The following is a 27,801-nucleotide window of genomic DNA, read 5'->3' as shown; positions in this document are numbered from 1 at the left end:
CTTTGTCTGTGTTGGAAGGGACCATAGCTTATTAGGGGCTTGAAGCTGTGGGCCCGAAGCTGTGGGGCCCGTACGTGTGGGGCTAAATCTTCGGAAGCCTGTAGCTGTAGGGGCAGTAGATGTGAGGCCGTACTTTTTGGGCCATATCTGTGGTTCTCGTTCCTGTGGACCCCGTACCCGAAAGGACCATGTCTGTGGAGCTCGTGTAGGGACCCGTACCTCTTAGGTCCCGTACATGTGGGCCCGTTCCTGTGAGGACCATACCTGTGGGGGCCCGTACCTCCTGGGTCCCGTACCTCCTAGATTCCCCGCAAGGCCATGGGGGCAATTGTGGTGCAAAGGGACCAAAGCTGTGATGCTGAAGCCGACTAAGAATCTACTGAAAAGGTTCTTTCAGAATTTTTTACTTTTTTCCAAATACTGAAGTTTCAAGTAGCCCTTCACCCAGTTCTGAACAAAATTTTTTTTTGTTTTTTTATTCTACTGGTTTTCTATACTTTTTTTGAGCAATGATATAAAAATGTCAATTAACATAAGAAAAAGTCATTGTAAAGAAGTCCTTAAAATGAGAAGTATTGCAATTTGAGATTCTGTGAAGCTGGCGATCATCAGTCTGTGGAGCCCTGGAAGTCCTTGGAAGTGCCTTCCATATGATCAAACACCTCATCAGGATCTTCCTCTGAAAATCTTCCATATTACTTAAATTACACCTGACTAAAAGTCTACCTCCAGCCCCCTTCTCCTCTTTTTGTGCCTCCTGGCCAGGGCCCTCAGGAGCTTTGTCCTGCTCGCGGGGAGCTCGCTCCTCAACCATGCGGTAGTACTCATCCCTACTCCCCGCTGCTTCAAAAATCTGAAGCTCAGCAGCCCTCGCGTCCTCCTTTATCTTCCAAATTGGCTCGAATCTTTGCGGATGGAGCATGATGTGTTTGGAGATTCTCTCAATAACTGCCTCTCTATCGGTTTTCGGAACTTCACTGTGCCACGGTTGTGAGGTTCCTGGAGGTCTTGGCTCGGGATCCTTGACGATAGGAATTGTGCTCAACGCGTTCATATTCTGTGCAGTCCTGTGTGCTCCACAAATCGGGCATTCCGCATTGGTACAGCGTGTCCAATGGTGGATGACCATACGAGACGAAGTGCAGTGTTCGGCTGAAATTGAAGGGATAAGGTTACTATTGGGGGGGGGGGGGGGGGGGCTCTTCTGAACTTACAGGGACACTGAAACCCATTCCAACACGTCATCATATGCCCGATCACCTCCTTCATCGTGGAGCACTGCGGAACAGGACATTGCTCAGCGATCTGCAAAATCAAACTAGAGAATCGAGTCTTTAGAAGATCCGAGATATCTGAACACTTTTCAAGCTTGATACCTTTGCTGACTATAATTGGAAAATGCATGCTTCTCAGCAGACTTTGTACCTGGATTAGGAAGCATTGGGCTTTAGGAGCGCGCGGCCAGGAGCCCAAGGCGCTCTATAGGGAGTCAAGATCACAACTGGGACGCTAAAGCCTCCATCTCGGCCCCCGCACACGCTCTAGAACTCCTTAAGCAAGTTGCACTACAACCCTGATACAAAGTCCTCAGCTGATTTTTTCCAATTCCATGCTAGCTCGCAGAGATACAGAACTTCTAGGTTTTCAGCTCAGCCTATCACGTATCCCTCATGCCAAATGACTAAGTTCCCCAGTGAGTCTTTCCAGTAACTCACCTGACATCGTTCGGCGTGGAGCATGAGCCCGAGCTGGCGGGAGAGAGTAGATAGCGCCAAATCTTCTTCGGAAGGTGGTTGTACGATGCGAATGTTGGAGAGGTGTAAGGCTGAAATTTATTAGGTAATTAAAAGGAAAGAAGGTAAAGACAAACTTTGCGGGTTCTTGGGAATAGTCATCGGATCAGTAAATTTGGGAAAATCGCAGAAATTTTAGGCCAGAAACAACTGATTTCGAAACTGTGTGAAGGTTCTGAGAGACTGTAAATTAGGAGGTCACAGAGATGCAGAGGGCCCTGGCACCACCCCCTCTTTCTCTGCTTCTCTAAGGGTGTCCCGCGACAGATGTGAATGTTATGGCAGTTAAGGGGTCAGAAAACAGGCCCGAAACTTATAGACTACAGGCTTCTACCATTAGATTGATCTGGGCGAACTCGAGCTCTCAGACCTAGTTGAGCAAGCCGATCCAGAGATTCTGATCCTAGCAAATATTCGATTGGAAATTTGGGGCAAATCCACATGACTCAGAGTCCACAAAAAATTTCTTTGTAGAATTCTATGGGCTGATCAGAATCCAAAAATGATATCAGAAAAATAATATCATATCTATGAGATTCAAACTTGGAAAAAACAAGAGAAGAGTCCTTTTACAACTTCGAGAGGGTACTGTAAAACTGGAGACGGTTAGAGATAACAAGATAAACATGGAGCGGAGGGGGGTAGGTGCCGTCGACTGATGGGCCAGGCACCGACCCTCTCTTTCTCTGCTTCTATGTCACAGTTATGGGCACGCGAGGGGCTTGTGAAGAACAGGTGTCAGGGGCAAATGAGAAACTGACTAGAATAACTGGAAGAGAAAATACGGTACACTGGATACATTTTTGGTTTTACTTGAAATTTGTGGAACTCTAATTTTTAAATATAATCAATGAGAAAATTAGAGTTGACTGAAACTCTAGTTATTCAAATGTCAATTTATTGAAAATTTCAAAAATTTAAAATTCTCTTCGAAACTATCTAAAAACATCCAAAATTTCTGAAACATAATCAAAAAAGTAGCTTCAAAATTTGACCTTTTTTTTCTTTTTTTCTTGCCGTTCAAAATTTGACTGAAATTCCAGTTTAAGCTGTGAAATTTTATTCCGAATTCCAAAAAAATTATTTTACCTCGGTTATATTTATGCAGAAAAAATTGTCCTGACTAGATAAATAGCAAATTGTTTCTTCTTTTAGATGAGTTTATCTCTGTAACTACAATATTCATTTCAAAAAACAAAAAAAGTTTCCTTTTTGAATGCAATATTTGGCCAAAAACTGTAATTTTCAAAATTCCAAAAGTACGGGAAATCATATGAATTGCTTCTTTTTTCTTTCATAAAACTGTTTAGAATTGTCATTTATACCAGAAAATGCCAAAAAAGTATGCTAGCTTGTCCGGAAGTTTATTCTAAAAAATTCAAAAGTACGGCAAAATCATATGGAGTCATTCTTTTTTATTTTATAAAACTGTTTAGCATGATCAAATATAAAAGACTAGCGGGCCTATGGGCCCGCCAGCCCTTCGGGAATGGGGATAGGGTTAATTCGCTCTAAGTTATTAGCAAGGTAGCTGGCGAAGGTTCTCGGCTTCGCCTCTAACCTGGTATGGGGTTATTCGAGATCTCCTTGAAATTCCTTCGGGAGTGGGGTATATGTTTAGAAAACCTGACTATTCAGGTTCAAGGCTTCGCCTCGAAGCTCTTATTGTGTAAAGTGAAATATCTTTAAACTTTGTTTCGTTGCTCCAGAACCAACACTGTACAATCATTTTAGGCTGAGTTTTTGTTCAAGAATAATTTGAATGTTTTATCAATAATATATGCGTGCCTTCAATCATCACTGTGAACTACAAAAAACAGTGAAGGAAAAGGAAAACTCATGAATACGGCCTGCTCTGCTTGGAATAGGATTACAGCCAGCCCACAGTTTTCAAGAGTATTCTGGCCTGCGGCCCTCAAACCTGGTTATTAGGCTTGAGTGAATAACAGCCCTGCTTGGAATAGGATTAAAGCCAGCCCACAGTTTTCAAGAGTATTCGGGCCTGCGGCCCTCAAACCTGGTTATTAGGCTTGAGTGAATAACATATCTGCTTAGGATAGGATCAAAGCCAGCCCATAGTTTCCAAGAGTGTTCGGGCCTGCGGCCCTCGAACCTGGTTGTTAGGTTCGAGTGAATAACATATCTACTTTTTGGAAAATCGTGAACGCCTGTGGGCCCCCAGCCCTTCGGGAATGGGGATTGTTTTAGAAAACTGAAAATAATAAAAGCTTTCTAAATCAAACTTATCTAAGAGTAATCGCATATCAAGCCTCCGGCCTGCCTTGGTATAATGATTTAAGGTTGACTGCGTCTTCTAAGAGTAAGAGTGCCTGCGGCACTTAATCCAGACAATCTGGGCTTGAAACAGTTGTAATCGCACAGCAGGCCTCCGGCCTGCAATGCCTGAAGTATATGTTCAAAGTGAACTTCTTCTTAGAGTTAAAGTGCCTTTCTATGTTTTTTTTTGGAAAGAAAACATTTTCCAGCCACCCGCACGCATGCAGCCTCTTGTGAGGAGAGGCGGCCTGTGAGGAGTTATGCACTAAGACTTCAATCCGTCATAACTTTGCTCATAGTAGGAGTTTGAGAAAAATTAAATAATTTTTGAAATTGGCGTAAAAGTACAATAATACGGCGGTTATTATTTTAAAAAATAACAAAAATTGAAACATATCACCTTCTGGGAAGGCCTGGAAGCTCAAAACTTCCACCAATGTGCTGAAAATTGTCAAGACCGACCAAATTTAGTTTGTCTACCTTGCTTCAATGAAAATTATCAAAATTAAAACATAAAATCACAATTTTAGTTGAAAACTTGTCCAGGAACAAAGGAAAACTGGATTTCCATGTGAAAAAATTAAATACCCTATCTCCGCGAAAAATGATCGGATCGAGCTGTGATTTGAGATTCCATTTTAAATCATTATATTAATTCTAAATTTAACATAAAAACCGGAACGATAGTGGAAAGTTTGTGAATTTTATGGAAAAATGTAAATTGTTTGAAAGAAGTGTTCATTTTGTCGATTTTTGAGACTATTATTTACCTTTTTTGAAACAAAAAATTATATTTTCCGCTTCCTCTCGATGTGATGAACATTTTTCCAAAAAAAAATTTGAAAAAGGAGCAAGACTAACGGAGATTTGACCGAAACAATGGTGAAAATGTGGCCGAAAACACACCAAATATGAAAAGGGGAGGTGGGTGTGTGTGTGTGAGAAAAGGGGGGAGGTGCAGAAATTTTGGCAAAACTTTAATTATCGTTTTTAAAATAGCGGATAGAGATATCACTACAAATTTAGATACTATGGATAGGTATTGAAAAGGAGACCTTAAGTTTCGAGTTTCAAACGTTTTGAACATAAACTCGAATTTTCCTTCAATTTAAAGTGGTTTTCGGCCAGTACTTCGGTGTGCGCAAAAACAAGCGGGGTGTGGTTTTCCGCTTGTGGAGCCGACAGGATGCTCCAAAATCAACCCCCTTTTAGATGAACACACGTCGCTATATTTTGTGAATGTGGAGAAAAAAGAATTTCAAAATTCGGTCTGCCAAGCAGCCTCTAATAAATGCCGAGTGTGGCGACTCCGCCCCTTTTTCGCGTTTTTTCGCATTTTTTTTGGCTTGCGAAAAAATGTCACACTTCGTTTTCATTAATAACTCCAGAGCCGTTTGACTGAATTTTATAATATTTGACAGCTTACTAGAAATATTTCACCCCACGGGGGAGCAAAAAACTGCACAAAAAGTTGTGATGAAACAAAAGGCCAAAAAATGCCATTTTGCCAAAAAAAAATTTTTTTTCCGAAAAAGTAGTTTTTCGTCTTTATCTCAAGTTCTACTTCATCTTTTTCGATACCTTTTTTTCTACCCCACGTAAAAGAGTACGCTGAACACGATTTTCAACTCAGAATTAAGAAAAGTTTTATGAGTCGGCCGAGCAAGACGAATAAGTGCCACATTTTGCACACTTTCCCATTTTCGCGAATCTACTTTTTCAATCATAACTCGGTCAGTTTTCAAGTTTTCTTAGTTTTCCAAAAATTGACGTGTAGGTCTCATCAAGACGCATCGAGACATCCAAAATTTGTAAAAAGTTCAGTGGGAAAATTTTTCAAGAAAAAAATAATTCAAAAATTTAGTATTGGGGGGAGTGGTTTCCTGGGTTTCCTGAACATTTTTTCCACTAAAGTTTTGCGGAATGTATTTTTGATTCATAGTTTTTGATTTTATCTAATGGAAGATGAAGTTTCGTCGCGTTAGCAATGCTCTGCCAAGAGATATTATTTTTTTTAATTTTCAGGCCAAAACTTGTTTTTTTTCTATACATCTGTCTGTGTACAAGATATAGCCCTCAAATGTACGTCTCCCTTTCGGGAATTTTATGATGAGTACAATGCTGTAATAAAATTTTCAAAAATTAGGTTTTCCGCTGACTTATCAGTGATAAACGGTTTTCGAACTTCTTCCCCAAATAGTAGTAATTGAAGAAAGCGGAATCGAAAGACGACTTCCTCCAGAAAATTTTCTTCCCTACATCCCAGTTTGAGGTGTCTCCCGCATGGCCGTGTGGTTAGTGCGTATGACTGCAGGACTTTTGGTAGTTGGTTCAATTCTGCCAAGTGATAAATTTTTTTGTTTTTTGTGAGTAATCGGGATTCGAATAGAAATACTCAATTTTATACAAAATATGGGTACGTCTCCCCTAATATAAAGCCTCCTCAAACTTCAATCAATCAAAACTCAGCTTTAACTGATTCATCGGGTGCATCTGTTTTTGGTCAAACCGAACTCAAAAATTAAGAAGACTCCCATTGACCTACTGAAATTTTCACAAACCCTCTAACAGGTTCGAGGCGAAGCCGAGAACCTACGCCCGGCAAGGGGACTCGCCTTACACCCCCTACAACTGGCGGGCCCGCAGGGCCCGCTAGTCCTTTGTAAAAGTACAATTAAACATTAAATGTGCTGCGCAGAATTTAAGAAATATTTGTTCTTTGGCACAATTCTATTCATTCCGATTTCAAAAAAGGCTTATTTTGCATTCCAAGCTAAAATATCAATAGAGGAGATTTTCTAAAAAGTAACTTCATAGCCACACCCAAATAAGATTTATTTATTACAGACTGAGAGCGAGAAAAGTCTGTCGCAGTTTGAGAACTGCTGTCGATAAATTTGGATTACGTTTTGATTGCATCAGGTTACGCTTGTGGAAAGATAAAGTCGAGATATTTAATACTGCAGCAAATGGCAGTTCGAGTTCGATTGTAATTCACAATGAACAGACAAAGTTGATTGATGGAGAAAACTTTGTGGAAAAAGCGGCCAAGGATTTTAAGATATTATCGAAGCACGCAGGGAAAATTGTAATTTCGAACTATTCGGGAAATAGATGCGACATTGTTACAACTTTCATTAAGATTTTCAAAGCCGAAAAATGTATTCATGTAAAAGAAATAGAACTTTGGTTTTTCGGTTTTGATGAAGTCCTTACGATTCTTTCATGGTTTGATGCTAAAGAGCTCAAAACTATTAAATTAATATGTATGGAGTCAATGAAGTCAATAGACCGTTTTGAACGTATAACCCAATTGGAGCAATGGAAAAATGCAGAAGTAGTTAAAATTGATGGTTCTAAGATTGCCAGTACAATGATTGTTCATTTTTTTCATTTCAAATGTTTCACTGTTGACTACACTGACGAATTTCCAGCACAGGCTGCAATACAAATGAGAGATGTAAGATAACCCTGTTTTTCATTCAATTAATTTTTCTTCAGGATCTTTTAAGAAGAAGTACATTCCAAAGTTGCGATTTAAAATTGGCAAATTCAAAGTCAAATCCGATTGAAATTGCAAAAGTATTCAAACCGGACTACACTGGTGGAAACGTATTTAAGATTGAATTTCCAAATGGTAACGACACATTCGATATTTCGCTTTGGAAGTTTAATTCAAATCATTTTCAATTGAATGTGAGAAGATTGTGAAAATCCATTCCCATCTGATTCTGTCAGTTTGATTGTATGTGAAACAGTCTGAAAAATTTGTTTTCCGCGATTTTGTAATTTTTAATGTTGCTTCTGTTTTTTTTTAAATAAATAAAGCCAATTCTCGTGTATGTTTTTTGTTCTATTACTGTGAATAAATCAAAAGACACTTCAAAGGCAGTCACTTTTCTCTTTTGGTGTGTGTCTTACCAGGATTTTCAGACTATAGATGGTCTTCAGTGTTTTTCAATGACACTTTGATGTGATTGGGCTGATCACAATTTATTACAAATCCTTGACGCTAAAACCAAGTTCCAGCAATTTTCAGAAATATAGGCACTCTTCTTTTGACGATTTTTCTCTTTAGAGTTACTATACAACTTTTTTTGAGGAGTTCATTTTCAATTCAACCTACAAATAATCTTATTTTGTTTTCAGGCCAAAATCGAAACGCAAAAGCAATGACGTCATTAACTGTATTGAGTGGGCTGATATAGAACAAAAGATTGATGGAAAACTGGCATAATTTTTTATCAAACCCAATTGTTTTTACTTTGTTGTCTGGTTATCTAGCTTCTTGAAATATTAATAAATCTAATTCAGTTATAACAGTTCATTAAAAAAATTCCTAATTTTTAATGTTGGAAATACATATATTCCGCAGTCACAAGGTTTTTTGTGTTTCTCTGCAAAAGTTAACGATAGCAAAATGTGAAAAGGAAAATGATAAGTGAAAACTAAGGAAGCAGAATAGAGAATAATGGAAAAGTGATGAGCTTCAAGAGCTTTCATACTGTTTTCTTTTGAATATGAAAAGATCCCTTTCAGTTTGATTGTAAGTTTAAAAAAATCTTTTTGTCCGAGATTTTTGTATTTTTTTTCTTAATTTTCGTTCATTTATTATTGAAAATTAAAAAAATGCATTCTATTCATACAGGAGTAAAATTAGTCGCATCATTTGAAAGTGTAAGAAATACACTTAATTGTTAAAAGTTAATGATATACAAGAAGTAGAGCTCAAAGAAGGTTTATGTATTTAGAGAAATATCATTACAGATAGTAAAATCTATGCAAAAATGTATATTTATTAACTCAAAATCCACATGCCAGTTGTGAACTGATAAGAAAAAGTATTGGAGAGAATTGAGAGACACAAAGAAATAAAGTTAAACTGATAAAGTATTCCAAACTGTCAACACTATTTTCAAATCGTTTTTAAATTTCTTTCGAACAACTTTTTTGATTCCTGTAAATGACGGTCATATTACAGTCTCTGTGTGTTCGATTCCCAGAATTGGGTTTCATTTCATTTTTAATACTTCTCCTCGTTAGATTGAATTTTCTTATTTTCCAGGTTCAATTTTCCAATCATATATTTAGATATTCAGGAACTTTTCAAAATGACCGATATCGGTTTGAATACACAGCAGAGAACTGCCAACTTTCCTCAATATACCTCTGCTGGTCATTAACCAAGTGTTGTAAAAAATGGAGCATTTGGATCTGTAAGTTATTATAGTTTTTTTTCTTTAAATATTTCAAAAAAACTTTCATTTATTGCATAGGAAACCGGAAAAAAATATTTTTATGAACTTTCTCTGTTCCAGTTTTCTTTAACTTTTAGAGAAAAAAAACGAATTTAGAATAAATGTTTTGTTAAATGAATATGACCTAGAAATTGTGTTGTGGCCTAGATTTGTTATTTATATTCCGCGTGTCCCAACGCAGGAGCCATGTAAAGTGTCGTATTTCCTCTGTAAAAAGTAAAACTGATTATTGAATGTGCTGTGTAGAGTTTAAGAAATAATTATTCTTTGGCACAATTCTATTCATTTGTTTTCTGAAATGCTCATATTGCATTAAACATTATGTGTTACAGACTAAGAGCGAGAAAAGTCTGTCGCAGTTTGAGAAGTGCTGTCGATAAATTTGGATTACGTTTTGATTGCATCGATTTGTACTTGAGGAAAGATGAAGTCGAAATGAATTTGAGTGGAACTACAAGCAGATATATTACTGCTGCAAATGGTAATTCGAATGTGATCCACAATGAACAGGAAAAATTAATTGATAGAGAAGACTTTGCGGATAGAGCGCTCAAGGATTTGAAGATAGTATCGAAGCACGCACGGAACATTACAATTTGGAACAACACGGATGATAGATGCGACATTGTTACAACTTTCATTAAGATTTTCAAAGCCGAAAAATGTATTCACGTAAAAGAAATAGAACTTTGGAATTTCGGTTTTGATGAAGTCCTTACGATTCTTTCATGGTTAGATGCTAAAATGCTCAAAAAGATTGAATTGGTTTTCATTGTGTCAATTGACCAATTCGAACGAATAACCCTTTTGGAGCAATGGGGAAATGCAGAAGAATTTATACTTTGGGATTCTAAGATTGCCAGTGCAATGATTGTTCATTTTTTTCATTTCAAATGTTTCACTATTGACCACACTGACGAGTTTCCAGCTCTGTCTGTGTACAAGATATAGCCCTCAAATGTACGTCTCCCTTTCGGGAATTTTATGATGAGTACAATGCTGTAATAAAATTTTCAAAAATTAGGTTTTCCGCTGACTTATCAGTGATAAACGGTTTTCGAACTTCTTCCCCAAATAGTAGTAATTGAAGAAAGCGGAATCGAAAGACGACTTCCTCCAGAAAATTTTCTTCCCTACATCCCAGTTTGAGGTGTCTCCCGCATGGCCGTGTGGTTAGTGCGTATGACTGCAGGACTTTTGGTAGTTGGTTCAATTCTGCCAAGTGATAAATTTTTTTGTTTTTTGTGAGTAATCGGGATTCGAATAGAAATACTCAATTTTATACAAAATATGGGTACGTCTTCCCCAATTTAAAGCCTCCTCAAAATTCAATCAATCAGTATCGAAGCACGCACGGAACATTACAATTTGGAACAACACGGATGATAGATGCGACATTGTTACAACTTTCATTAAGATTTTCAAAGCCGAAAAATGTATTCACGTAAAAGAAATAGAACTTTGGAATTTCGGTTTTGATGAAGTCCTTACGATTCTTTCATGGTTAGATGCTAAAATGCTCAAAAAGATTGAATTGGTTTTCATTGTGTCAATTGACCAATTCGAACGAATAACCCTTTTGGAGCAATGGGGAAATGCAGAAGAATTTATACTTTGGGATTCTAAGATTGCCAGTGCAATGATTGTTCATTTTTTTCATTTCAAATGTTTCACTATTGACCACACTGACGAGTTTCCAGCTCTGTCTGTGTACAAGATATAGCCCTCAAATGTACGTCTCCCTTTCGGGAATTTTATGATGAGTACAATGCTGTAATAAAATTTTCAAAAATTAGGTTTTCCGCTGACTTATCAGTGATAAACGGTTTTCGAACTTCTTCCCCAAATAGTAGTAATTGAAGAAAGCGGAATCGAAAGACGACTTCCTCCAGAAAATTTTCTTCCCTACATCCCAGTTTGAGGTGTCTCCCGCATGGCCGTGTGGTTAGTGCGTATGACTGCAGGACTTTTGGTAGTTGGTTCAATTCTGCCAAGTGATAAATTTTTTTGTTTTTTGTGAGTAATCGGGATTCGAATAGAAATACTCAATTTTATACAAAATATGGGTACGTCTTCCCCAATTTAAAGCCTCCTCAAAATTCAATCAATCAAAACTCGGGATTTTATAAAACTATTCTGATCTAATTTTGAAAACTGAATGTTATTTCAAATTTTCCTGGATTATTTTATTCTCAAACTAATTCCGAAATGTGTTGTATCCATTTAATTGTTAATTGTCAATTTATAGCAATAAACTACGATGTTTTTTTTTAACTTGTAAGACCACAAAACTCGGGATTTTATAAAACTATTCTGATCTAATTTTGAGAACTGAATGTTATTTCAAATATTCCTGGATTATTTTATTCTCAAACTAATTCCGAAATGTGTTGTATCCATTTAATTGTTAATTGTCAATTTATAGCAATAAACTACGATGTTTTTTTTTAACTTGTAAGACCACAAAACTCGGGATTTTATAAAACTATTCTGATCTAATTTTGAGAACTGAATGTTATTTCAAATATTCCTGGATTATTTCATTCTCAAACTAATTCCGAAATGTGTTGTATCCATTTAATTGTTAATTGTCAATTTATAGCAATAAACTACGATGTTTTTTTTTAACTTGTAAGACCACAAAACTCGGGATTTTATAAAACTATTCTGATCTAATTTTTGAGAACTGAACGTTATTTCAAATACTAATGGATTCTTTTATTCTCAAACTAATTCCGAAATGTGTTGTATCCACTTAATTGTTAATTGTCAAATTATAGCAATAAACTACGATGTTTTTTTTAACTTGTAAGACCACAAAACTCGAGATTTTATAAAACTATTCTGATCTAATTTTTGAGAACTGAACGTTATTTCAAATACTAATGGATTCTTTTATTCTCAAACTAATTCCGAAATGTGTTGTATCCATTTAATTGTAAATTGTCAATTTATAGCAATAAACTACGATGTTTTTTTTAACTTGTAAGACCACAAAACTCGAGATTTTATAAAACTATTCTGATCTAATTTTTGAGAACTGAACGTTATTTCAAATACTAATGGATTCTTTTATTCTCAAACTAATTCCGAAATGTGTTGTATCCATTTAATTGTAAATTGTCAATTTATAGCAATAAACTACGATGTTTTTTTTAACTTGTAAGACCACAAAACTCGGGATTTTATAAAACTATTCTGATCTAATTTTGAGAACTGAATGTTATTTCAAATATTCCTGGATTATTTTATTCTCAAACTAATTCCGAAATGTGTTGTATCCATTTAATTGTTAATTGTCAATTTATAGCAATAAACTACGATGTTTTTTTTTAACTTGTAAGACCACAAAACTCGGGATTTTATAAAACTATTCTGATCTAATTTTTGAGAACTGAACGTTATTTCAAATACTAATGGATTCTTTTATTCTCAAACTAATTCCGAAATGTGTTGTATCCACTTAATTGTTAATTGTCAAATTATAGCAATAAACTACGATGTTTTTTTTAAACTTGTAAGACCACAAAACTCGGGATTTTATAAAACTATTCTGATCTAATTTTTGAGAACTGAACGTTATTTCAAGTACTAATGGATTATTTTATTCTCAAACTAATTCCGAAATGTGTTGTATCCACTTAATTGTTAATTGTCAATTTATAGCAATAAACTACGATGTTTTTTTTAAACTTGTAAGACCACAAAACTCGGGATTTTAGAAAACTATTCTGATCTAATTTTGAGAACTGAATGTTATTTCAAATATTCCTGGATTATTTTATTCTCAAACTAATTCCGAAATGTGTTGTATCCATTTAATTGTTAATTGTCAATTTATAGCAATAAACTACGATGTTTTTTTTTTAACTTGTAAGACCACAAAACTCGGGATTTTATAAAACTATTCTGATCTAATTTTTGAGAACTGAACGTTATTTCAAATACTAATGGATTCTTTTATTCTCAAACTAATTCCGAAATGTGTTGTATCCACTTAATTGTTAATTGTCAAATTATAGCAATCCTGGATTATTTTATTCTCAAACTAATTCCGAAATGTGTTGTATCCACTTAATTGTTAATTGTCAATTTATAGCAATAAACTACGATGTTTTTTTTAAACTTGTAAGACCACAAAACTCGGGATTTTATAAAACTATTCTGATCTAATTTTTGAGAACTGAACGTTATTTCAAATACTAATGGATTCTTTTATTCTCAAACTAATTCCGAAATGTGTTGTATCCATTTAATTGTTAATTGTCAATTTATAGCAATAAACTACGATGTTTTTTTTTAACTTGTAAGACCACAAAACTCGGGATTTTATAAAACTGTTCTGATCTAATTTTGAGAACTGAATGTTATTTCAAATATTCCTGGATTATTTTATTCTCAAACTAATTCCGAAATGTGTTGTATCCATTTAATTGTTAATTGTCAATTTATAGCAATAAACTACGATGTTTTTTTTTAACTTGTAAGACCACAAAACTCGGGATTTTATAAAACTGTTCTGATCTAATTTTGAGAACTGAATGTTATTTCAAATATTCCTGGATTATTTTATTCTCAAACTAATTCCGAAATGTGTTGTATCCACTTAATTGTTAATTGTCAATTTATAGCAATAAACTACGATGTTTTTTTTAAACTTGTAAGACCACAAAACTCGGGATTTTATAAAACTATTCTGATCTAATTTTTGAGAACTGAACGTTATTTCAAATACTAATGGATTCTTTTATTCTCAAACTAATTCCGAAATGTGTTGTATCCACTTAATTGTTAATTGTCAATTTATAGCAATAAACTACGATGTTTTTTTTAAACTTGTAAGACCACAAAACTCGGGATTTTATAAAACTATTCTGATCTAATTTTTGAGAACTGAACGTTATTTCAAATACTAATGGATTCTTTTATTCTCAAACTAATTCCGAAATGTGTTGTATCCATTTAATTGTTAATTGTCAATTTATAGCAATAAACTACGATGTTTTTTTTTTAACTTGTAAGACCACAAAACTCGGGATTTTATAAAACTATTCTGATCTAATTTTTGAGAACTGAACGTTATTTCAAATACTAATGGATTCTTTTATTCTCAAACTAATTCCGAAATGTGTTGTATCCATTTAATTGTTAATTGTCAATTTATAGCAATAAACTACGATGTTTTTTTTTTAACTTGTAAGACCACAAAACTCGGGATTTTATAAAACTATTCTGATCTAATTTTTGAGAACTGAACGTTATTTCAAATACTAATGGATTCTTTTATTCTCAAACTAATTCCGAAATGTGTTGTATCCATTTAATTGTTAATTGTCAATTTATAGCAATAAACTACGATGTTTTTTTTTAACTTGTAAGACCACAAAACTCGGGATTTTATAAAACTGTTCTGATCTAATTTTGAGAACTGAATGTTATTTCAAATATTCCTGGATTATTTTATTCTCAAACTAATTCCGAAATGTGTTGTATCCATTTAATTGTTAATTGTCAATTTATAGCAATAAACTACGATGTTTTTTTTTAACTTGTAAGACCACAAAACTCGGGATTTTATAAAACTATTCTGATCTAATTTTGAGAACTGAATGTTATTTCAAATTTTCCTGGGCTATTTTATTCTCAAACTAATTCCGAAATGTGTTGTATCCACTTAATTGTTAATTGTCAATTTATAGCAATAAACTACGATTTTTTTTTTTTAACTTGTAAGACCACAAAACTCGGGATTTTATAAAACTATTCTGATCTAATTTTGAGAACTGAATGTTATTTCAAATATTCCTGGATTATTTTATTCTCAAACTAATTCCGAAATGTGTTGTCTCCATTTAATTGTTAATTGTCAATTTATAGCAATAAACTACGATGTTTTTTTTTAACTTGTAAGACCACAAAACTCGGGATTTTATAAAACTATTCTGATCTAATTTTTGAGAACTGAACGTTATTTCAAATACTAATGGATTCTTTTATTCTCAAACTAATTCCGAAATGTGTTGTATCCACTTAATTGTTAATTGTCAATTTATAGCAATAAACTACGATGTTTTTTTTAAACTTGTAAGACCACAAAACTCGGGATTTTATAAAACTATTCTGATCTAATTTTTGAGAACTGAACGTTATTTCAAATACTAATGGATTCTTTTATTCTCAAACTAATTCCGAAATGTGTTGTATCCATTTAATTGTTAATTGTCAATTTATAGCAATAAACTACGATGTTTTTTTTTTAACTTGTAAGACCACAAAACTCGGGATTTTATAAAACTATTCTGATCTAATTTTTGAGAACTGAACGTTATTTCAAAACTAATTCCGAAATGTGTTGTATCCATGTAATTGTTAATTGTCAATTTATAGCAATAAACTACGATGTTTTTTTTTAACTTGTAAGACCACAAAACTCGGGATTTTATAAAACTGTTCTGATCTAATTTTGAGAACTGAATGTTATTTCAAATATTCCTGGATTATTTTATTCTCAAACTAATTCCGAAATGTGTTGTATCCATTTAATTGTTAATTGTCAATTTATAGCAATAAACTACGATGTTTTTTTTTAACTTGTAAGACCACAAAACTCGGGATTTTATAAAACTATTCTGATCTAATTTTTGAGAACTGAACGTTATTTCAAATACTAATGGATTCTTTTATTCTCAAACTAATTCCGAAATGTGTTGTATCCATTTAATTGTTAATTGTCAATTTATAGCAATAAACTACGATGTTTTTTTTTAACTTGTAAGACCACAAAACTCGGGATTTTATAAAACTATTCTGATCTAATTTTGAGAACTGAATGTTATTTCAAATATTCCTGGATTATTTTATTCTCAAACTAATTCCGAAATATGTTGTATCCATTTAATTGTTAATTGTCAATTTATAGCAATAAACTACGATGTTTTTTTTTAACTTGTAAGACCACAAAACTCGGGATTTTATAAAACTATTCTGATCTAATTTTGAGAACTGAATGTTATTTCAAATTTTCCTGGGCTATTTTATTCTCAAACTAATTCCGAAATGTGTTGTATCCACTTAATTGTTAATTGTCAATTTATAGCAATAAACTACGATGTTTTTTTTTTAACTTGTAAGACCACAAAACTCGGGATTTTATAAAACTATTCTGATCTAATTTTGAGAACTGAATGTTATTTCAAATATTCCTGGATTATTTTATTCTCAAACTAATTCCGAAATGTGTTGTCTCCATTTAATTGTTAATTGTCAATTTATAGCAATAAACTACGATGTTTTTTTTTAACTTGTAAGACCACAAAACTCGGGATTTTATAAAACTATTCTGATCTAATTTTTGAGAACTGAACGTTATTTCAAATACTAATGGATTCTTTTATTCTCAAACTAATTCCGAAATGTGTTGTATCCACTTAATTGTTAATTGTCAAATTATAGCAATAAACTACGATGTTTTTTTTAACTTGCAAGACCACAAAACTCGGGATTTAATAAAACTATTCTGATCTAATTTTGAGAACTGAATGTTATTTCAAATATTCCTGGATTATTTTATTCTCAAACTAATTCCGAAATGTGTTGTATCCATTTAATTGTTAATTGTCAATTTATAGCAATAAACTACGATGTTTTTTTTTTAACTTGTAAGACCACAAAACTCGGGATTTTATAAAACTATTCTGATCTAATTTTTGAGAACTGAACGTTATTTCAAATACTAATGGATTCTTTTATTCTCAAACTAATTCCGAAATGTGTTGTATCCATTTAATTGTTAATTGTCAATTTATAGCAATAAACTACGATGTTTTTTTTTTAACTCGTAAGACCACAAAACTCGGGATTTTATAAAACTATTCTGATCTAATTTCGAGAACTGAACGTTATTTCAAATACTAATGGATTCTTTTATTCTCAAACTAATTCCGAAATGTGTTGTATCCATTTAATTGTTAATTGTCAATTTATAGCAATAAACTACGATGTTTTTTTTAACTCGTAAGACCACAAAACTCGGGATTTTATAAAACTATTCTGATCTAATTTTGAGAACTGAACGTTATTTCAAATACTAATGGATTCTTTTATTCTCAAACTAATTCCGAAATTTGTTGTATCCATTTAATTGTTAATTGTCAATTTATAGCAATAAACTACGATTTTTTTAAAAAACTTGTAAGACCACAAAACTCGGGATTTTATAAAACTATTCTGATCTAATTTTGAGAACTGAATGTTATTTCAAATATTCCTGGATTATTTTATTCTCAAACTAATTCCGAAATGTGTTGTATCCATTTAATTGTTAATTGTCAATTTATAGTAATAAACTACGATGTTTTTTTTTAACTTGTACGACCACAAAACTCGGGATTTTATAAAACTATTCTGACTAGCGGGCCCTATGGGGCCCGCTAGTCGGCAAATTGAAAAAAAATTGGAACCTTCCAACATATCGGAAAACCGGCAAATTGCCGATTTGCCAAATTTGCCGGAAAAGCGGCTAATTTTGGTTTTGCAATTTTTTTTTGGAACTTTCAGATTTTATCTATAATCTGCAAAATTGTAGGCATCCTATAAATGCTCCTACATCTTTTTTGAAAAGTAAGAAAATTCTACGAAATTATGGGAAGAAAGCAGGAAACCTCTAAACACTTCCGGCAAAATGATGTTCGACAAACCGGCAATTTGCCGAAAATAAAAATTTCCGGCAAATCGGCAAACCGGAAATTTGCCGAATTTGTCGACCAAAACATTTGCCAAACGGCAATTGCCACCCACCGCCTGGTTCAGGTCTGTGGTCCTGACTCTGACTTAAGCTTAGACTCTCTAAAGATATGAACAAATTTCAGCACTCCACCACTGACCTACCTCCAAAGCCAGCTAGACTTCTGGGCTTCCTACCTAGAAGAAAACCTCCGAAGGTTGGTAGCGCTCTTCGGAGCCGACGCTGCGCGGCACCTCGCGACACTATAGCTGTGTGCGGGGCGTGGCGAGAGTAAGGCCTACGTCATTTAACCACCTAAAATTTTTTTTCAGGTGCTTTGGCTTCCCTGCAAACTACAGCCAACCCCAGTTCTACTCAACTATTGAAGAATACTCTAATCACACTTCTGTCGTGTATGTTCTTTATAACACATGTGATGGAGTTGTTAAGGTTTGGAGTTTTTCAGCTACCTAATTTTTTTTTTTGCAGTCAGAAATTTCAGGTTTTCCTTACAATAGCCTTTCCAGCACTTACCTTTTTTGCTACAGCAGCAGCTGAAATACGTCAGAGAAGTCCGTCGGAAGAGCTCGGCGAGCATGGGAAAAAACGCGGAAAAGTAGGTAAATTTTGTATTATTTCTGACTCACAAAACTAAATCCCAATGGCAATTACATTTGTGGCACTAGAAAGACCCGTTGGTATCCTGTACAGCTGCGGGGTTTTGCAGGGCAAGCTGGAATGGTGTAAGTTTTTTGTCTGTAGCAGTGCACACCTTTATAAGCTGAGCTTTCAGAAATATAGTCTACAATTTCCTGGACATTTTCACGATTTTCGTGCCAATTAACGCGATTCTCCACTGCCTTCTCTGCCTTGGAGTGAAACTAGCGGGCCCTATGGGGCCCGCTAGTCGGCAAATTGAAAAAAAATTGGAACCTTCCAACATATCGGAAAACCGGCAAATTGCCGATTTGCCAAATTTGCCGGAAAAGCGGCTAATTTTGGTTTTGCAATTTTTTTTTGGAACTTTCAGATTTTATCTATAATCTGCAAAATTGTAGGCATCCTATAAATGCTCCTACATCTTTTTTGAAAAGTAAGAAAATTCTACGAAATTATGGGAAGAAAGCAGGAAACCTCTAAACACTTCCGGCAAAATGATGTTCGACAAACCGGCAATTTGCCGAAAATAAAAATTTCCGGCAAATCGGCAAACCGGAAATTTGCCGAATTTGTCGACCAAAACATTTGCCAAACGGCAATTGCCACCCACCGCCTGGTTCAGGTCTGTGGTCCTGACTCTGACTTAAGCTTAGACTCTCTAAAGATATGAACAAATTTCAGCACTCCACCACTGACCTACCTCCAAAGCCAGCTAGACTTCTGGGCTTCCTACCTAGAAGAAAACCTCCGAAGGTTGGTAGCGCTCTTCGGAGCCGACGCTGCGCGGCACCTCGCGACACTATAGCTGTGTGCGGGGCGTGGCGAGAGTAAGGCCTACGTCATTTAACCACCTAAAATTTTTTTTCAGGTGCTTTGGCTTCCCTGCAAACTACAGCCAACCCCAGTTCTACTCAACTATTGAAGAATACTCTAATCACACTTCTGTCGTGTATGTTCTTTATAACACATGTGATGGAGTTGTTAAGGTTTGGAGTTTTTCAGCTACCTAATTTTTTTTTTTGCAGTCAGAAATTTCAGGTTTTCCTTACAATAGCCTTTCCAGCACTTACCTTTTTTGCTACAGCAGCAGCTGAAATACGTCAGAGAAGTCCGTCGGAAGAGCTCGGCGAGCATGGGAAAAAACGCGGAAAAGTAGGTAAATTTTGTATTATTTCTGACTCACAAAACTAAATCCCAATGGCAATTACATTTGTGGCACTAGAAAGACCCGTTGGTATCCTGTACAGCTGCGGGGTTTTGCAGGGCAAGCTGGAATGGTGTAAGTTTTTTGTCTGTAGCAGTGCACACCTTTATAAGCTGAGCTTTCAGAAATATAGTCTACAATTTCCTGGACATTTTCACGATTTTCGTGCCAATTAACGCGATTCTCCACTGCCTTCTCTGCCTTGGAGTGAACACTTTGTACCGGAAAACTGTGGGGAGGATGTTTTGTGGTGAAGAGGTGGCCAGGAAGGTTAGATTTTTAGATTTGCTGAATTTTCCAAGTAAGTTTAATATTTCAGACCTCGAAGTCAGTGTCCCCCCATTCATCAACTTTGGTAGCTTTGGAGCTCGTATTTCTGGATATTTTTGAATATAACACATTGTAACTGTTATGCTATAGAGTAAAAGATAATAAACATATCGTCAGCTGGCAACTTATTTACACGAGGTGCCAGGCTGTCCCATTACGGTTTGATCTACAAAAAATGCGGGAATTTTTAGCTCGAAAAAATGTGACGTCAGCACGTTGCTAAATCAGTTGAGAACACTCTGCGGCTCTTCTCTCGCATTTTTTGTAGAAGATCTACGTAGATCAAACCGAAATGGGACACTCCGACTCCCCCCGCTGGAATTGTCAGAAAATCAATAATTTTCTACGCAACCCTCCCGGTCCCCAAAATCCTTGGCATCATCATCATCAATGCTCAGTTTCCATCCGAGAATCGTGTTACAACATCCGTCCCTGCTTCTCTGCGTCTCCTATCTCTCTCCATATCTCTTTATCTCTAACTCACACGACTCCCACGGGAACCAAATCTCTGCGTCTCTCACTGCATTTCACACTCTCTCTCCCCCGTCTCTTCTCTTTCTCTCAAATGTTCTTGAATACCTTCTTCCGATGAGCTTCTCGCCCCCTCAAAACCAACTCAATTTTATGATATACTTTCTAGTGATATGATATTCCGTTATTTTTCTGCCACGTGGCAAAATTTTGGGATGTTAGGCCACGTTAGGCCCTTTCTTGGCTGTTTTGGGAAAAGCGTCTGAAAATGGTTTTTTGTCTGAAAAACGTCATTGAATTTTAGTGCTGCAATTGTGAAGTGGTAACTTTGTTAAGCTTCACAATTTTTCGTTATGCTCCGGGTTCAGGTATTTTGTAAACCCAGTCTTTGAGAAGAAAATTGCTAAAAAAACTTGGGTCCCGCCACGAAAACGCTAGGAATTTCAAGAGTTTTTACAGGAATTGATACATAACTTTTCAGTGCTGTAGAGGAAAAATTTACAGATCTTTTGGGCACAAAAATGTGCGATGGGGGCTTTGAAATAACGTGAAAATTTTTTTTGAATTACTTTTTTAATCAAAAAAGTCCTTTGGAATATTGGGGTTTTTTAAAGCTTTTTTAGCAAATTTATACTATTCTGAAAACCCTTAAACTGCTTAATTTAATGAAACTAGGTATAACTTTGTCGAACTATTTTCAGCCAAGTTACAGTAATTCTTCTGAAACTCGCTGCGGAGCTTCAGAGCAAAAATTACGATTTCCTCAAAATTTTTAAGAGAAAGTTACCATAAATTAATATTTTTCTGATGGCTCGGAAATTTTCCTATTCAAATTTTGAATTTTCAAGACCAGAAGCTCGTTTTCAGCCAAATTTTAGAGCTTTTTCAGGAGTTAGCTGTGAAAGGTAAAATTGGAAAATGTCCTAGAAGCGAATTTGCCGGTTTTTTGATAAAAATTTTCAGGCAAAATCCAGGCAAATTTGTACTTTTCTGAAAGCCCGAATTCTCATCTTTTCAAATTCTTAGCATTCAAGACCAGAAGCTCATTTCAAGCGAAGTTTCAGAGCTTTTTCTGAGCCAACCTCTAGACGACGGAATGGTCAACGAAAAGATATCCCACAATCGCTTGCCGTTTGTTCTCTGCGCGGGATACTACTCCCTCTCCACAATACATACATTTACAACAAATTTCGTCTTGTTCTCTGCGTCTCCTACATAGTCCTCTACTATCTCGCCTGGCCAGCGGGGGAACAATGTTGACCCCCCCCCCCCCATGCCGTCGCCTCAGCAAAATTCTACTGCTTTCTGTTGTACTTATTGCATTGTTTATTTGTCTATGTCTCTTATATCTAACTTTTTTGGCTTGAAATTATAGATTCCGGGCTTCATGGGGCCCGGGAAAAAGTTGGAAAAATTGAGAAAATTTGGAAATTTTTGGAGATTTTTATTGATTTTTTAATAGTTTTTTTCTTCAATTTTCACCGATTTTTTTTGTTGTAATTTTACATGTTCCTGCTCAATTTTTCTTGATTTTTTCAAATTTTACACTATTTCACACGTAAAACCTTATATTTCCAGTCAACAATGTCTTTGTCGACTCATTACCATGCGCACAAGCCAAATGTGCCCATTATAATGGAGGATGTGTTTGGATGGGTCCGCGAGGGTAACGCTTTTCAGGTGAGTTTTGTAAATATTTTTATGGGGTTAGGCTCGATGAGAGCTTTTGAAAAAGTATAATTTTGTATAGGTTTTTGAAAAAAAAAATTTGGAAAAAAATTGAAAATGTTTGGAAATTATTTTTTTTAATTCTAGAAAAATTCAAATTTTTTCGCTGAAAAGTGGGCGGAGCGTATATGAATTTATACTTTTTTGAAAGTTAATGTTTTTCCTCAATTAAAAAAATTTAAATTTAAATCCGAAATTCTGAGATTTTCTAAAAAAAAAATTCATTAAAAATTTTTTTTTTTTAAATTTAAATTCCTATTTAAAATGGCGGAGCTTATACAAATTTATACTTTTCTAAAAGTTAAAATTAAGCTGAATTTGAAAAAAATTGTTGCCAATTTGAAAAATCAAGTTTAAAGCTAGATTTTAAGCTTAAATCTGGAATTTCCGGTAATTTTTGTCCGATTTTTCTTTTCATGCTAACTTGATCAACTTTCACCGAAATTGTCCAATTTTTTTGCAGAGGATTTATCACAATCCTTACTATAGACTAAGACTACTATCAAAATTTCAGGTCCGCGTCTGGTTGGACGATCACGAGCACGATCTCAACGTCGGAGACGATCACGCCTTCTCACTGCTCCACTGGGCCGCGAAGGGCGGCCACGTGGCGATTGCAGAGATGCTCCTGTCACGTGGAGCACGTGTAAACTCTACGAATATGGGAGATGACACGTCATTGCATTTGGCGGCCGCCCATGGACACCGACAAATTGTGGTGAAGCTTTTGTCGAGAAAAGCCGATGTTAACGCTACCAACGAGCACGGAATGACTCCACTGCATTATGCTTGCTTTTGGGGATATGAACAAATTGCTGAGGTGATTTTATTGATAAATTCGAATAGAGCTTGTTTAGAGCTTCAAAATAAGTATAAACTCGATTGGGAAAATTTTTTGGGAAAATTGGAAAAAAATGATTTTTCAAAAAATTCAGAAAATTTTTTTTCCAAATTTTCGAATAAGTTCTTCTCGGAAAGTTTTAATTTCGCAATGAAAATGTATAGTTTAGGTGAAATTATTTTTATAATCAAATATAACTAGATTTGAGCTTTAATAAATGTATAAATTCATAAAGGATGCGCCCACTTTTGACCAAAAATTTTGAGCTTTTTTTTGCCGGAAAAAATTTCTGAAAAAAAAATCATTTTTTCAACACTTTATAACTTTGGAAGTTTTTTGGCTATTTTTTTTTATGTTTTCATACTTGCGTCCTAAATATTTTAAAATTTCAATTTATTATACCAAAAACACAAAAAGTCCCTATTTACAGTAGCCCCTGGGAGTTTTCGTGGCGGGACCCAAAAATTTATCGAAAATTTGTAGAATTTTCAAAACCCGGGCATGATTATACTTTTTTGAAAGCTCTTAACAAGCTGAATTTGAATTTGTTAATAATTACCTTGATTTCTTGCAAAATAACAACTTCAGGACCTAATCTCCTGCGGCGCCGCTGTCAACGTGTGCAACAAGAAGGGAATGACCCCACTGGACGTTTGCCAGCCAATGTGCAAAAACACTATTTTGGGTAAGTTTTTTGTGCATTTTAATCTGAAAATTGAATTTTTTTAGTCGGAAAACATATAGATAAGATTTTTAGAAGAAAAAATGCATTTTTTGAAAAAAAAAACATTTTTCAACATTTTTACAACTTTTCAAAAACTCATAACTTTTTAGTTTTCAAGCGATTCGATTTAATTTAACGTTAAAATAAGTCTAAAAGATCAAGCTTTTTGGTAAATTAACTTAAAAAATTGAAAAACATAAACTACAGTAACCCTATAAGTTTTCGTGGTGAGACCCAAAAATTCTGAAGTCTTCTGGGCAATGCTCATTTTGTGTGGAGCCTGGGCATGATTATACTTTTCAGAAAGCTCTTGGTGAGCAAAATTTAATTTTGATACTTAAAAATAATGTGTACAAAAATTTAATGTTTTTTTCAGCAAAGACTTTTGACTCGCAAAAAGTTTTTTTTTTGGGATGACTTTTTTCTAATAAATTTTTAAATTATCGATTTTTTCTAGAAATTGCTCAAGAACATGGACAATCTCCAAATGACCGTGTACCATTCAAGGATACCACATGGAAGGGTACAAAGTCCCGTACTCGGGACGCCACACTGTCCCGCTACACCGGAGTCGACGTCTCCTCGCTGAATTTGATCACTAAAGTGGGTTATAGATTTTTTCAGTGGAAAATAACTTAAAAATTCAAATTCAGCGTAAAAAATTAGTTTCAATCGTTGAAGGATGGGAATTTTCCGCGAATTTCGAAGTTTCTGAAAAAATTCGAAAAAAAAAATTTTTTAAGGAAAATTTTCAAACATTGAAAAAATCATAACTTTGACTGTTTTTGAGATTTTCAGCCGGTTTTAACCTCAAAATATGCACAAAAACTTGTTCTACGTCAATAAAATATTAAAATACTGTATTGACACAAAACAGCTTAACACTATGGATTTTCGCGGTGGGACTCAAAAACTCGTCGAAAATTGGAACCCGCTACGTAAACTTCCAGAATTCACTTACCGTAGTGTATATTATTATTTAATATAAATAATACTGTTTTTCAATATTTTATACGTGTTTTATGTCAAAAATCTGCAAAAAATCTTAAAAATTGGCAAAGTTATTAAGATTTGAAATGTTTGAAAAAAAAACTTCATTTTCGAAATAAAAATTTTTTTTGACCTGAGTAAATGTATACTTTTCTGAAAGTCTAGATCAAGATGAACTTGATAAGCTACCTCAAACTTTAAAAATCCCAAAAATTTCCAGCTTAACCCCCACTCTGTTACAGATCGCTGAATCACACTCCGGAGAACTGTGGCGTGGAAAATGGCAGGGCAACGATATTGTGGCGCGAATTTTGAATGTTCAAGAAGTGACCGCCCGTATCTCACGTGACTTCCAGACCGAGTTTCCGGCTCTTCGTATTTTTGCTCATCCGAATATTTGTGCGGTGCTCGCCGCGGCTAACCAGCCACCGAACTTGGTGATCATCTCGCAGTACATGCCATTTGGAAGCCTGTATAACGTGCTCCACGAGCAAAGTTGTGAGTTTTGAAGGTTTTCATTGAAAAGGGCGCAAAAATTAGTCCTAGAAAATGTTTTGAAAATTTTTTTTTTTGATTTCGAAAAAGTAGAAAAAAATTTTTTTTTGATAAATTTTTTTTTTTCAAAATTTGTACTTTTCCCAATTTTTGAGATTTTTTGTTAAAATACTGCGCACAGATAACTCAAAAAATTGTCTTTTTAGTAAAATTATCAATATCATATTAGATAACTTATCTACAGTAACCCAACAGTTTTCGTGGCGAGACCCAAAAATTCTCGAATTCATGCTAAAATGGCCGGAGCCTAGGCATGATTATACTTTTCTGAAAGCTCTTAACGAGATCTATTAGATTTTGACATTAATTTGTGAAAAATCGCTGAAATAATTTAATAAAATCAATAAAATATTGCAGCTGTCGTCATTGATCACGGGCAAGCCGTCAGATTCGCGTTGGACATTGCTAGAGGAATGAGCTACTTGCACAGTTTGGACCCTATGCTTTTGAGGTTAGTGTGGTTGAATGGAGCTTAAAAAGAGCTCCCAGAAAAGTATAAATTTTTATAGGCTCCGCCCATTTTTCTGGCGGGAAAATTTGAATTTTATGTTTTTAAAAAAATTTGGATTTTTTTTTCCAAATTTCAAAAGTTCATAACTTTTTTAGTTTTTGATACTTTCAAACGGTTTTTGGCTTAAAATGTGCCTGAAATAATGTTCTTCGAAAAGTAGCTACAACAAAAATTTTCAAAAATTGTTTTCAGGAATCCAAGAGTTTTTGGGGCACTACTCGAAAAAAAACTTAAAAAAAATTTTTTTTTTTTTTTTTTTTAATTTTTTAATTTTCCCCCCATTTTTTTACGTTTCTTAACTAATTTTAGAGTTTCAGATAATTTAAGCTATCATAAGCCTAAAGCCCAGTTTCCAGGTTCTACCTCTCCTCCAAACACGTTGTAGTCGACGAGGAGCTCACCGCCAAACTCTCAATGGCAGATACGAAATTCTCGTTCCAAGAGGTCGGAAAAGCCTATTCGCCTGCCTGGATGAGCCCAGAAGCCTTGTCACGGGCTCCAGAAGACTTGAATATTAGAGCTGCCGATATGTGGTCATTTGCTATATTGTTGTGGGAGCTGAACACTCGTGAGGTCCCATTCTCTGATCTACCGCCAATGGAATGCGGAATGAAGGTAAGGGAGGGTTTTTGGAGGGCTGAAAGTGTGAAAAATGATGTTAAAATCCTAAAATTAATCTATCAGTTAATTTCGGATGAAATTTTGGAAAAAAATTTTTTTTTGGCCCAAAAAAAATTGTTTTTCTATTATTTTTTTCAAAAGTGTTCATTCTTAAATTCAAACTCAGAAGCTCAAAACAGGCCGTGACAACATTTTTTAGCTCGTTTGGGCTCAATGTCGTAAGATTCGGTGTTTGCGTACTTCCGAGACTACAGTACCCCGAAAGCCCTGAAAATGGAATAGAAACGTCTAGTAACGACTGACCACGCTCAAAATTTTGCGAGAAATTCGAATTGAACCACAGTTTGTTGACATTTTGAGATAAAATCAAAATTTTTTTCTGAAATTTTGTCAAAAAATTCGAATTTCTTCGTATAATTTTGATCAAATATAATTTTTATCAAAAAATTTGAATTTCCCGTCACTTTCTACCTCAATAAACTCAAAAAACTCATTTTCCACCGCTTTTCTGCAAGTCGTCGTCAGATTCAGTGTTTGCGTACTTTTAGGGTTACAGTACCCCTTACACCTCCAAAATCAGCGTTTCCAGACCCAAATTTCACGCTGAATCCAAATTTATTAATTTCAGATCGCTCTGGAAGGTCTCCGAGTGCACATTCCCCCTGGAATCGCCCGTAATATGAACCGTTTGATGAACATTTGCATGAACGAGGACCCGGGACGTCGGCCAAACTTTGATCAAATCATTCCGATTTTAGAGAGAATGATATTATGATTTATCGATTTTGCTTTTCTAATGTTTTCAACAATTTTTTTAAAATTCAATTTATCAAAGCTTTACATCAAAAGTGCCTGCTCCTTGTCCAGCCCCATCGCATTTTCCGTCTATATATTAATTTTAAATGTTAAACTGTCAAAAAAAATTGCTCAATTTATGAAAAAATCAATAAAATCTTATGAAATGTAAGGATTACTGTACGCAAACACTCTTCGACAAAAAAGTTCGCTGCAGTAAGTTTCATGTATCCAAATAATCAGTTGCCAAAAATTTGCACGTGTAGCCTAGTGGCTAGTGACCTCGCCCGCCAATCACAGGGCCTGGGTTCGATCCCCGCA

General features: G+C 34.8%; 4 protein-coding genes, 1 non-coding gene and 2 pseudogenes across 7 annotated transcripts; 5 read left to right on the top strand and 2 right to left on the bottom strand.

The window, feature by feature from the left end:
* Positions 1-472: 472 nt before the first annotated feature.
* On the bottom strand, positions 473-2,200 carry C29F9.6 (histone acetyltransferase). The gene is made up of 7 exons (NM_064743.4): positions 2,130-2,200; positions 2,018-2,043; positions 1,871-1,970; positions 1,716-1,825; positions 1,215-1,305; positions 727-1,152; positions 473-679 (listed from the first exon to the last, which is right to left on the bottom strand). Exons 3-7 carry the CDS (start codon positions 1,893-1,895, stop codon positions 609-611), a joined length of 723 nt encoding a protein of 240 aa, NP_497144.3. The 5' UTR covers positions 1,896-1,970; positions 2,018-2,043; positions 2,130-2,200; the 3' UTR covers positions 473-608.
* On the bottom strand, positions 1,544-1,674 carry C29F9.15. Its single transcript, NR_101778.1, has one exon. It is a non-coding gene; the product is annotated as an Unclassified non-coding RNA C29F9.15 (non-coding RNA).
* Positions 2,201-6,917: 4,717 nt separating the features above from the next.
* Positions 6,918-7,781, top strand: fbxa-58 (annotated as a pseudogene). The gene is made up of 2 exons: positions 6,918-7,530; positions 7,572-7,781. Coding segments are annotated over exons 1-2 (823 nt in total).
* Positions 7,782-9,203: 1,422 nt separating this feature from the next.
* Positions 9,204-10,279, top strand: fbxa-57 (annotated as a pseudogene). Its single transcript has 2 exons — positions 9,204-9,286; positions 9,661-10,279. Coding segments are annotated over exons 1-2 (702 nt in total).
* A 7,901-nt stretch (positions 10,280-18,180) lies between these two features.
* C29F9.9 (DUF4708 domain-containing protein) lies at positions 18,181-18,705 on the top strand (the record flags this gene model as incomplete). The annotated part of the gene is made up of 3 exons (NM_064740.1): positions 18,181-18,341; positions 18,383-18,500; positions 18,553-18,705. 3 exons carry the CDS (start codon positions 18,181-18,183, stop codon positions 18,703-18,705), a joined length of 432 nt encoding a protein of 143 aa, NP_497141.1.
* Positions 18,706-19,984: 1,279 nt separating this feature from the next.
* Positions 19,985-20,320, top strand: C29F9.8 (G_PROTEIN_RECEP_F1_2 domain-containing protein; the record flags this gene model as incomplete). Its single annotated transcript, NM_001381681.1, has 3 exons — positions 19,985-19,989; positions 20,040-20,184; positions 20,234-20,320. The coding sequence occupies 3 exons, from the start codon at positions 19,985-19,987 to the stop codon at positions 20,318-20,320; spliced, it is 237 nt and encodes a 78-aa protein (NP_001367588.1).
* A 1,973-nt stretch (positions 20,321-22,293) lies between these two features.
* Positions 22,294-27,650, top strand: pat-4 (Integrin-linked protein kinase homolog pat-4). Its single transcript, NM_064738.8, has 8 exons — positions 22,294-22,395; positions 22,958-23,263; positions 23,873-23,969; positions 24,466-24,611; positions 25,241-25,496; positions 25,911-26,004; positions 26,421-26,679; positions 27,314-27,650. The coding sequence occupies exons 1-8, from the start codon at positions 22,300-22,302 to the stop codon at positions 27,458-27,460; spliced, it is 1,401 nt and encodes a 466-aa protein (NP_497139.1). The 5' UTR covers positions 22,294-22,299; the 3' UTR covers positions 27,461-27,650.
* Positions 27,651-27,801: the final 151 nt, after the last annotated feature.

The sequence above is a fragment of the Caenorhabditis elegans genome, chromosome III (genome assembly GCF_000002985.6).
Source record: "Caenorhabditis elegans chromosome III".
NCBI lineage: Eukaryota > Metazoa > Nematoda > Chromadorea > Rhabditida > Rhabditidae > Caenorhabditis > Caenorhabditis elegans.
The sequence above is the reverse complement of the archived record's forward strand: the minus strand, read 5'-3'. Positions and strand labels throughout refer to the sequence as shown.